General features: G+C 42.6%; 1 protein-coding gene across 4 annotated transcripts in view; it reads left to right on the plus strand.

The window, feature by feature from the left end:
• The window catches only part of SNX7 (sorting nexin 7), a 65,844-nt gene that overhangs the window by 22,445 nt on the left and 31,026 nt on the right, over positions 1 to 12,373 (plus strand). For all 4 annotated transcript variants that reach the window (XM_075936595.2, XM_089780541.1, XM_014571910.4 and 1 more), the window contains exons 5-7: positions 338 to 542; positions 3,206 to 3,405; positions 8,907 to 8,993. In XM_075936595.2, coding sequence (XP_075792710.2) covers positions 338 to 542; positions 3,206 to 3,405; positions 8,907 to 8,993 — 492 coding nt within the window. The remainder of the gene's footprint in view (positions 1 to 337; positions 543 to 3,205; positions 3,406 to 8,906; positions 8,994 to 12,373) is intronic.

Genomic DNA, 12,373 nt, shown 5'->3' on the forward strand with positions numbered 1-12,373 from the left:
CCTTAGTCCTTCCCTCTCCAGTCCCTTACATGCTCCCTATTTCAGTAGAGCATGGATAACCTGTGACACAAAATGGTTGTATTTGATCATACAGCCTTCAATCACAATCTAAAAAGGGAAATCAGTAAGCAGGGGCAGGGGAAGAGTGTCTCAGTAAAAGGATTTGTTTGCTACATATTTAATCACTTTACAATAAGATCTATACAGCAAGTCAAAACCTAAAGTAGCTTGTTTTATGAATATCTGTGTGGTTTTATTGCTTTAATTTGTTTTTGTTGAATTGCAAATCATGGATAGAAAACATTAAAATATTCACAAAGGCATGTTCTACTTGCAGGAACTTTCATCTCACAAGAAGCAGGGCCCTGGTTTATTTAGCAGAGTGGGACAGACTATGAGAGCTGTAGCATCCTCAGTAAGAGGAGGAGGAGTTAAAAGTCGTCCTGATATGTTTACAGATATACATGACTATATGGAAATATTTAATGAGAAAATACACTTGTTAGACAAAATATCCCAAAGAATTTACAAAGAAGAAAGGGGTAAGTAGAAATAATGAACACATGCTTCTGGTTTTATTGACTATAGAATGTAATATACTGAACAAGAAAATTACTTTGAAAAGTTAGTTCCCTTTGATTGTTCTAAACAAAACAATGCTTTCTAGCAAGAGAAACAGAGAACAGGAAACTTTGTTTTGATTTTACTTTGCTTCCTTCAATGACTAATCTTTAACCTATAGATAAATCCGTGTGTAGCTATGTGCACATGGACATCGGTGAGCCTGCCTCATTGGTTTGCAGGTTTAGGATGATTGCAGCAGTAGCTTTTTCTCAAGGGAGGTGAAGGAAAATAACTTACTGATAACCTCACCTTTCTCTTGTTCACTACTGAATCATACCTGGAACTTCCTCAGATGGAATCAACATAAAGAATGTATTAATAGGGAGGGTAGTTAACTATACAGACAAGAAACTGAAAATGCTGACAAGCAACTGAAAACTAAGAAAACCTAGAAGTTTGTTTGTATTTCACCATATTAACTGGAAGACCAGTATGAATGTTTTTTGTTGTGTAAAGATGATTACTACTTAAAGTGAAATATAAACATTTATTTCCAAGTGGCACAATGACAATCAAATTCTGAATTCCAGTTATTTGTATATATTAAAATGCCTACAAATTCTTTAACGAGAATTCCTTTAATGTATGAAGGGTTGAGTTTTTTTTGTATCTATGAATCTAGTATTCTATACCTATTGGACAGAAGTTCTTTGTACTTAATTTGAACCTTAGTCCATGGGTATAGCCAAATACTGGAGTGTATATAGAATCAATAAAAAAAAAATGTATTGAGATAATCCTCAGGGATACCCACCTGAACATCAAAGGATAGTGCTATAATGAACAGTATGGTATGATCACTGAAGGGTGCTTACAATTCAAATATGTTCTGTGATTGATAAGGAATATTTGTTCTTGCAGACTTTTTCCATGATTTAAGAAATAATGACCCATTGAAAGACATTTGTAACTCATTAGGAATTGCTCATTGTCAGATATGTTTTTAGTAGAATGATTGGGTTAGAAATTGCTTTATCTTATCAGTCTTATAACCTGATACATCCTAAAAATCAATAAGTAATTAGGCAAATAATATCAAAAACAGAACTCATAATGGGATAAATTGTGGGAAAGTAGCTTTTCCTTTTCGCTCCCACCCTGCCACTCAAGGTATTTTGTTTGTCCTAAACCGGTATATAAATGGTGAGTTTTGGAAAATTAGTTGAAAGTGAGCAAGCTCCCAACTCGGCATCAGTTAGAAAGTTTGGTTAAAATATATTTTTCTTTCTGTATTCTGTAAAGTGCTGCAGTAAGTACCAATTGTCTGTCTTAACTAAAACTTCAACCGAGTTGGCTATTTGACATGCCTTGTTAAATCTGAACATGTAATACAGTCACGTCCATTCCTTCACTTGATTGAGTCCTTCAGTTGATTCGGTTGATTCTGCATGTTCATTCTGTGTCACATGAAAGAGAATTTTAAAAAAAATATTACCTTTCTTGTTGGTCATAACATCTGTCAGAAGGGTTTGTTTGAACTTCACACTCTTGTTAGAATTTTCCTTGATTTTCAAGAAAAAAGTTTGTTCTGCATGGAACAGCAGCTTGCATACTTACTTGAAACTTTAAAATTATATACTTTTTTACCTTGATTTTGATCTTACACTAACCCCATGTTTTAAATATCCCATTGGCCAATACTTCAGGATTTTCTCTTGCAAATAAAAATACTTTGAAATGCTTCTCTGTGTTCTATAATAATTAAGGCTTTGTTTCCTTTAGTTTACTCTGTCTTTCCAGCTCTCTGCATGTCCTGTCTAGATTGGATGTTCCTTGCATAAAGGAAATACATATTGATCAAAGGGATTTTTTTGATTTTAGCAATTCATTCCATGAGGAGTAGTTGGCATAGAAGTTCCTGGGTAGATTTTTAAAACACCAGCACCAAAATTCTTGTGGTAAAGCCTCAAAGTTTTATGCACTCACATGCTGCCAGATATTGCTTGTGTTTAGTCTTTCCCAACATTAACCTGCAGAACACTTATGTGTAGAGCTGATTCTGTCTCAGCAGTCAACCTTTTGTCACTTGTCAAGCAGTGATGATTCCTTCCAGCTGTAGCCCAATGTAGGGGTTTTCATTAAGTTTCTGGAGGCTTTTTTTGACCAATTAAACTCAAAACAAGCATCCCTCTCTACCCACAGCGGCTTCATGTCTCTTTCTATATGCTGTTCCTTTGGTATTAAGTCAGCTGTCACCAAGTTTGCAGAAAAAATGGAGGGATTGTGAAAAATCTCATAGCAAGTGACAGAATCAAATAAGAAAGTGATATTCGAGCAGTGTGGACTTGATCCAATGTCACCTAGCCACTTCAGTTTACCTTGGCCTATAACACATGAACATTACTAATGTGAATACACAGTATAGGGCCAGATTTTGCCTCATTCATCTTTAGTACCTTTATTGAAATTAGTGAAGGTTCTATAAAGATGACAGCATCTGGACCTTACTTTTTCTGAGACAGTACTATAACATCTGCTTTTTGAGGATCACTTGGAAAGATTTGAAACTAGCCTCAGTTTCTATGTTTTTCATCTATCATTAATTTGAGTATTTACATGCACTCATTTTCTTCTTCTGAAGGGTATTATTGTGAATTGAAGGAATATGGTCCAATCCATACTCTTTGGTGTGCATCAGAAGAAGGTCTAGTAGATTCACTAAAGGGTGTTGCTAGCTGCATTGACAAGTGCTACAAAGCTACTGAGAAACGGATGGCAGGACTTTCAGAAAATTTGCTTCCTATTCTACACGAATATGTTCTCTATAATGAAGTATTAACGGTAAGACCATCATATACCAGTGTATGTAATGACCTTTCGAGAGGGAATATGTTTTGTATATGAGGAATTTTGCAGTCACTTCATTAACTCTGAGGGCTACAGTATGTCTTTCTACTGCTAATTGAGGACATAAGCTTTTTTCACTCTGCAGTTCATTTGTTATTAAAAAATAAAAGCAAGAATAATTTCTCCTTGCACAGAATCTTTCCCACCTCCCCCATCTCTTGTATTAGCTAGGTAAAATGTGCCCAGCCTCGAAGAGAAGATTATTTTCACTTTAGTGACTCCTCTTCAGTTTCTTCCTGATATTATAAAACATTAACTGGAACATTAAGGCTTTGAGGGGAGGGGTGAGTTAAGATTCCTTTTCCTGGAAATTGTTGCATATTAGAAAAGACTGACATGCTAGTGGAAAGACTAGTTGTCTTGACCATGGAAGGATTCAAGAAACTACAACTCATGATGAATCAGAAGAGCTACCTTTTCTCTGTTAAAATAATGACTCATCAGTAATGGAGCCTGACACACAAAATAAGGCAACGGTTTTCCCTCCCTGGAGATGTTTCTAAACCTCATGATCCTGACTGCCCTCTTCCAGAATAGTACTGAACTTCTTAAATAGATATGCATGTGCCACTTAGACATGCAGATGTCATGCCAGGGCCTGGTTCCATGCATTCTGTTCCATTCAAGACTTTGTAACAGTTTCTCTTATGGATTTTTCCATTCGTGGAAACCAGCTACGAAAACCTTTACTGTCTTGTTGAATAAGAACACACAAGGAAGTGATTGATTGATTGAGCAAAGATCAGAGTATTTTCATCTACATTCTAGTACAGTAGACTTCCAATAATCCGGCACCTTTGGGACCTACATGGTACTGGATTATCAGATATGCCGGAGTATCGAGAGGTACTCTGGCAGGGGCTGTGACGGGTCAGCTGGGACCCGCACTGCATCCGGGGGGTGGGCGGGGAACGGTGCTGCGAGAGGCAAACCCTCCACCGTTTTGCAGGGAGGCAGGGGAAGCCCCAAGCCGCTGCCGAGAGTTTCCGGGAGGAGAGCAGGCTCCCCACTCCCCAGACTGCAGTAGTTATCGCTGAGCAGGGAGGTGAGGGGCGGCGCTGCAGGACAAACCTGCCAAAACCCCAGCTGCTCTGCTCCACAGCTTCCCCAAGTGCGCCGCTCGTCTGTTTCAGCAGCGGCAGTGGCGGACTTGGGGAAGTGGTGGAGCAGAGCAGCTGGGCTGCTGCCAAGCACTGAGCAGGGGGGTGAGGGGCGGTGCTGCAGGACCAATGCAGCAGCACCCCAGTTGCTCTGCTCTGCCGCTTTCCCAAGTCTGCCACTCGTCAGCTTCAGCAGCAGCAGTGGCGAACTTGGGGAAGTGGTGGAGCAGAGCAGCTGGGGTGCTGCTGGGTTGGTCCTGCAGCGCCTCCCCTCACCCCCCTGCTCAGCAATAACTACTGCAGTCTCGGGGGTGGGGAGCCCGCTCCCCTCCCGGAAACTTTCGGCAGCTGCGCGGGGCTTCCCCTGCCTTCCTGCAAAACTGGGGAGGGTTCGTTCCTTGCAATGCTGTTCCCCACCCACCTCCCGGCCGGATGCAGTGTGGGTCCCAGCAGACCCGTCACAGGGGTATAATCCCCTTCCCCTCCCCTCCCTTTCCCAGCTGCGAGCGCCCCTAGGGCTCACAGCAGCTCCAATTGTCCAGCTGGCTGGAGCATTTCCGGGTTCCAGTTGGTGCCAGACTATTGGGAGTGCCGGATCATTGGATGCCGGACAATTGAAGTTTTACTGTATTATGGTCTGTCTTCTTAGCAGTACTGTCCCTGCAGAAATACTGATTGCGTGCTCTTGTCCTCATTGGAGTCACCAACATTGTCATAGTAGCATTTGGGAATTGTCAGGGTGCTCTAAATTCAGCTCCCTTCTGGGAGAATTCTCTCCTGAGGCTGCTTTTCATCCCACCCTGCATCTAACTAAGCAGATCTTTGTAGCAGATTTTTGTAGGAGAATGATCGATTCATGATGGAGTGTTCCACGGGATGGTTGATTGGACAGTTTGACCAACAATCACTCTGCATCCATTTCAAACCACCAGCTAGGACAGGGGAGGGCAATAAGCAGCCTGTTTGCTGGATGTAGTTCGCCAGAGTTAGCCCCTGGCAGGCTGCCAGATACTTTATTTATCTGCATGTCTGCAGATACGACCATTCAGTCCCCATTGGCCACAGAGTCAGGCCATGGACTGCTTATTGTCCACTCCTAGGACAAGCATCATAGCCTGTATAGAGGTCCCAGAGCCTTAATATTCAATGGAGTTCAGTCTTCTGGGCCACAGCTGCTTTCATTGCATTGTCCACCTCTTTCCTGATAGAATTAAAAAAGGCAGAGCAAGATTATGACCTCCTAAGTTAATTACTTCAGCATAGCATCCTCTGTACTGGGTACCCACATTATAATGAATAGTAACCATATTAGGATCATGCTATATATCCTGTGCTTCTTGAGTCCTTTAGATTTCATTTCCGTCCTTTGATTGTCCCAAGAAGCAGCTCCTACTCTGTGTGGAGGTTGGAGAGATTGCAGCTGAGGCAAATGATACCCCTTGTTCCTCTTTATTTTTCAGTATGAAAGACAGTTCCCCATACCTGCCCCAGACTTTCTCTTCAGTCGTATTTGTTACTTCCATTGGACTCTCTGCATTTTGGCCTGTCCCTCTTCCAGTTTTCTCTGCCCATCTCATCAGCTGGGGTGTGTGCACTTGTAAAAGGGGATTCTGTGGACAAACTTCAGAGTGACAATGTGGCCTTTCATGCACATCTCTGAAATTAATATTGGTTGGTTGTCTCTACATTACCTCTCATACCTATTGGGTTACCGAGTTCTTGGTGCAACCCTTATAGTGCATCTGAAGAAGTGGGTTGTGCCCACAAAAGCTTGTACAATAAAACTCTGATGGTCCGGCACTCCTGATGGTCTGGCACCATCAGGAACTCGGAAGTGCTCCGGGCAGCCGGACCATTGGAGCTGCTCTGCCCACAGCTTCCCCGATTCAGCCACTGCTAAAACTGATCAGTGGCTGAATCGGGGAAGCTGGGGGCAGAGCAGCTGGAGTGTTGCCGGGTAGGTCCTGTAGCGCTGTCCCTTGGGGCTGCGGGACCAACCCGGCAGCACCCCAGCTGTCCCCGATTCAGCCGCTGCTGAAATTGACCAGCGGCTGACTCCAGGAAGCCCGAGGCAGAGCTGCTCTGCCCCAGCTTCCTGGAATCAGCTTCTCATCAGTTTCATCAGTAGCTGACTTGGGTACACCTGGGACAGAGCAGCTGGGGTGCTGCTGGGTTGGTCCCCGCAGCGCCGAGGTGCGGTGCTGCGGGGACCAACCCGGCAGCGCCCCAGCTGCTCTGTCCCAGGCGTCTGGATTCAGCTGCTTTTGAAACTGACCAGTGGCTGACTCCAGGAAGTCCGGGGCAGAGCTGATCTGTCTCGGGCTTCCTGGAGTCAGCCGCTGGTCAGTATCAGAAGCGGCTGACTTGGGGACACCTGGAGCAGAGCAGCTGGGGTGCTGCCAGGTTGGTCCAGCATCCCCCCACCCCACCCCAGACCCCTTATAGCCCCCCCCCTTCCGATAGTCCGGCATATCTGATAATCCGGCACCCCCTGGGTCCTAAAGGTGCCGGATTATCGGAAGTTTACTGTATAACCATCTACATGTTTTGTTAGTCTCTAAGGTGCTGCTAGACTATTCGTTGTTTTTAAAGTTTTTTCAGTAACATAACTCAGCTACCCCTGTAAAGCTTTTGAATGCAACATTAGACAGGCTTGAGCCTTTCATCCATTAGCTCCTTCTTCCCCAATTCCATGCCAGTCTCTCTCCTGGATATTTTTTTCTAATGTTTGCTTGTGCCCTGCACCTTGATTAGGATATTCCTAATCAGGCTAAGAATGAACTGATGGAGGACACTTTGGAAAACTTGTTTTTTGAGGCATGGTGGTATTAGAACTTCCCAAGATGTCCCATAAGCGTGTATGCCTAGGCAGGGATAATAATTTTTTAGCTTTGGAAGTGTAGCATGGGAAAGCAGATGCAGTTGGATCCTAAGGAGGAGATTCCATAGCCCAAAATCTTCACATCTGGATTTGATTCCTTCTGCTTGATTGATAGAAAGCAACGTCAAACCTGGGAAAAGTTGGCCTGTACTGCGATTGTGAATTAAAGAGTAGAAGCTGTTGGGACACGGTAACAAAGGATTGTCAAACAAAGTTTTTAAATTTTATATTCACATTCATGTTTCTTCTGAGTCACCTTAAAAATGTGTGAGTTTCACAACACTTCTGCGCAGGGCCAGCTTTAGGTCAATTCGGCCGATTCCGCGGAACGGGGCCCCGCACCTGAGGGGGCCCCGCTCCCGGGGGCATGACGCATGCACAGGTCCCCTCCGGGTGTGCGACGCATGCACAGGGCCCACCCCCAGAATCGGGCCCCGTGCTTGTTAAAGCCAGCCCTGCTTCTGTGTGGGAAGTTTAATTTCAGTTTTATGGGTGGGGATGCTGAGGGACAAACCTTTACACTGACTTCTGTGATGTCACAAAGCAAAGAGCTCTAGTCAAAATATAACTAATTATTGGTGCTATAGTCTGACAACATTCCCTCTCTTTTTATACAGGCCGGACCTCCCTGGTTCGGAACCCTTGGGACAAGGAGGGAGTTTTCTGGACCAGGGGAAGTTGGTGTCTCTGCTGGCAGACACCAGGCTATGCAGGGGTCTGTCAGCTGATAGCTGGGCTCTGCAGCCAGCCCCTGTCCGCCAGGGTTCCTGGGGCTCTCTGGTCTAGGAACATCTATCGATGTTGTTGGGCCAGAGAGGTTCAACCTGTATTAGTTTTTGCCATTCTTCTAAGAATCAAATTTATTGAATTAGCCTTAACTTTAAATGTGACTGGGCTTGTTAACATTGATAGATTTAATTGATCTTGATTCTTTATATTTTCAAATAAAGAATTTTATTGGTAATCTTCCTCTGCCACTAAACCGTGGCACATTCATAATACCATAACAGCCTCACATTTCCTGTAGGAGCTGGAGTATCATTTGGATGAGTCCTAACTCTTGTGCTATTACTTTTGTTCAAATAAAGTATTTTCAGTATTGGGACTTCTCTAAATTGTGTTTCTCGTAAAGGATTCAAAATAGTATTACTGTTCCATAGACTGACTCACTTTGTAGCAACATAGTCTGACATATTCTTAGAGCATTGGAATTGAGTTGGGTAGGATTTCTAACAATTCTTTCAGTGAAAATTGGAGTAATAAAAACATAACTTTAAAGAATCCATTCAAGTTTTAAGTAAAATAGACACATCAGACCAATATCTTTAAATCCTAGAATTCTATTAAAGCCATAATCTATACATTTTCTGAAGGGTTAAGTACTCTTGATTTCAAGATGTCTTTGTAAACAGATTGTATTGAATTGCAGTCTATTTTGTCCAAATGTTTTATAGGGTGTTTTGAAAAGAAGAGACCAAATTCAAGCAGAGCTTGATTCCAAAGTTGATGCTTTATCTAATAAAAAGGCAGAAAAAGATCTGGTAAGTATGTACATCATTATGAATGTTATTTTGACTGAAAATTACAAGTTCTGTCAAATGCAAGCCCCGAAAAGCCATGTTTTGGGGCTGCACAGTTCCCTCACCTATTCTAAAAAAGTTTACTCATGCACTGCACAGGAAATAAGAATTGATACAATGGTATATTAACAGCTGCTGAAATGCCCTAGAAGAGGTAGTTGGGATGATCAAATCTGTTCCTTGTTTATGTATTTTTTTAAAAAGTGTATTTGTTTTTGTTTGTGCCCTTCTGGTGGAACTAATTGGACTCTTGTCACTAGAACTGGTGGAGCATCTCCACTCTCATAGACTCCTAAGCCGTTTTTAGAGTTTCTCCCTAATAAGGAGCCAGCTTGACAATTGGCAATATACCTGTAAGTTAAATACTTTGTAAGATTGCCATTTATTTCCTTGGACTTAGACATTTTAATGTCCATCTGTTTACCTTATGATCCTGGCCAAGCTACCCTTTGTGTTACACTGGTTTGTGCTTACCACTTTTAAAGGATGACTTTAAACTGTACGTTTGGTCTTGTTTATTTGATAGATTTTAATTTTGTTTTAGACAATACTCATGAGCCTTTCAAAAGCACTTGGCATCAACCTAAGTGCTCCTATTGAAATCACTGGTAAGAGTCCTGTTGACTTCAGTGGGAGCCGAGTTAGATCAATACTGAGTACTTTTGAAAAGTCCATCCTGTGGCTTTAATGGGAAAATGTCTTAAATAGTTTCTGACAAAATGACTGTAATATCTCCTCCTTTGACAGTGGAATGATCAGCTCTCTTACGTTTGCAGGTGGTAATAAATTTGAGGGCACAATTGACATTACTTGGAAATCTTAAGAGCTTGATTTGGGGAGTCAGTCAAATACCTATCATCTAAATAACAGCTTGTGCAAAATTGTGGGTGCAAAACATTAAATAAATGCAAGGTCATTTTACAAATTTCAAGCAAGAACAATCCTATTATATTAAAATGAAGTGATGCAATTTTATGCTGAGAGAGAGAATTGTGACTGAGCACTTAATTATTTTCAATTCATAAATCATTTGCCAGAAATCTATTTAATTTTAGGGCAAAAGGTACAAGTTAATCTGGAAGTCTTAAGCCTGTCTCGTATTCTGCATAAAAAAAACAATACTGACTCACCACCCTGGCACCTGTAGGCGGCAGTCCTGGGAATTAGCTCGCCTGCCTTGCTGGGTGCCTCCCTCTAGCTGGGTTCTCCCCATGTTCTTGTTGTCCACAGCGTCCTCTTCAGGACACTGCCCTCCAGCAGTGCCCACTCCAGTCTCTCTGCATCCCCTTCTGGGGAGGGGCGGGGGGAAGGGAAGTTATTTCCTCTGCATGTACTCCAGGGTCCTCCCTGGATCTCCTTTGCCTCAGGGACCCACTGCCAGCCTTCTCTAACCCCGCCTCAGTCTGTAATGGCCACTCATCACTGGCAAAGGGGTGTGTGGACCTGCTTCCCCAGCAGTCAGTTCCCTGCTACCTTCTGTCTAGAGCTACAGTCAGTTTTCTCTCTCCTCCAGGAGTTCTTCATTATATAGCCCCCAGCTGGGCTCTAATTAGCGAGACCTGCCTCAGCTGGGGCTTTACTCTCAGCTCTTGCTCAGGGCTGGGGTTTGCCCTTAAAGGGCCAGTGCAGGGCAAATGCCCTGTCACACTATGCTAATACTTGTATCCAAAACACTCACGGCTTCTTGTGTGAGAAATATGCAAATGAAGCTGTGTGGAATCTCGCCGAGCCTCATTTGCATACCTAATGAGCTGCCATTTTTGCAGAAGAGGCTCTTGCACCAGAAAGAGCTGTCTACACTGCCCCTTCTTGCACAAGAAAAACCTCTTGCTCAATCCCGCTACACCGATTATTTTCAGGAATAATGGCATTGCACAAGAAGGGGCAGTGTAGACAGCTCCTTCTGGCGCAAGAGCCTCTCCTGCAAAAATGGTGGCTCATTAGGTATGCAAATGAGGCTCGGCGAGATTCCATGCTTAGCCTCATTTGCATATTTTTCACGCAAGAAGCCATGAGTGTAGACATAGCCTCAAAGGACATGAACAAAGAGGGCATTTCTCCTGTGAGTATCAAAACTGTGTGGTTGAATTGCTCCTCCTGCAGTGTAGTGACAGTGGATATCGCACAATTATCAAACAAAGGGAAGAGCAAAGTGTTCAAACTCTACCTACTGTTTGCCAGTTCAACAGGCTTGCTCTTTAATATCAATAACAATCTTAGTTCCAGCAGTAAACCTCAAGTTTTATATTTTTAATATAATGACTGGCCCACTTTGAGATCATGCTTCTTTTGCTGCGATATCTCAGAATATGTAAGCAGCTGCACGACAGGGAAGACAAGATAGCTGACTCAAATTTAGCTTATTTCTTCACTGCGGACATTCTACCCATCTGTCTCCATTGGTTTTCTCATTATGGCACTTTTTTTTTTTTTTTTTAGGGAGCTTGGTTTGTTTTTATTAGTTGTTTTTCTAGTTGACTCTGCAGCTTTAGAGACTTACCTTAGGTAATGTGCAGCCAAGAAGATGGGGGCGTAAGTGTTGCTCACTGACTGACAGCTCTGCAGTGTTTTCTGTTATATAATTCAACTTTTCAGAATTGCCAGACCCCTTTTCCAAACAGGGAATTATCAGGCTAGCTGAACTATTTTCATGTCCAAATGATCAACCAGTGATCCTGATAGAAATTACAATTGTATATGGGATATGAATGTCGCTAATCGATATTAGCACATACTAGGTAGAAAAGGCTGAAGATCCCCTAGGGTCTTGTGATTCTAGGTAGAAAATGCTGGTTAACAAGTGGGGGCTGGAGCAGTTCCCTGCCTGCCACGGGCCGAGGGCTGCTCCAAAACTTGCAGGGCTCACCGGGGGGCAGTGGCAATCCCCAAAATATGAGCGCTAGGTATATTCCAAATAGATGTGATATGCTATATAGACTGTTCTTGCACATTTCTAATAACTTTTTATCTATTGGTTAGAGTTAAAAGTTTATGCATCTATGGTGCAGATAAATAAATACTCTCGTCTACATAGTTAAAATCTTGTGACACATATCAAAGCTATGTCAACAGCTAAGATCTTTTTTCTTTTATACTACAATGCAGAAATGTACTTCTGCCCTGCTGCTAATATGCCCTTTCACCTTGCGTCTACACTCAAGTTAGTTTTTTTTTAAATACCTATTAAAATATAAAACAGGACTATGTAGCACTTTAAAGACTAACAAGATGGTTTATTAGATGATGAGCTTTCATGGGCCAGACCCACTTCCTCAGATCAAATAGTGGAAGAAAATTGTCACAACCATATATACCAAAGGATACAATTAAAAAAACGAACA

The sequence above is a fragment of the Pelodiscus sinensis genome, chromosome 9 (assembly GCF_052426305.1).
Source record: "Pelodiscus sinensis isolate ZL-2025 chromosome 9, ASM5242630v1, whole genome shotgun sequence".
NCBI classification, from domain to species: Eukaryota; Metazoa; Chordata; order Testudines; family Trionychidae; genus Pelodiscus; species Pelodiscus sinensis.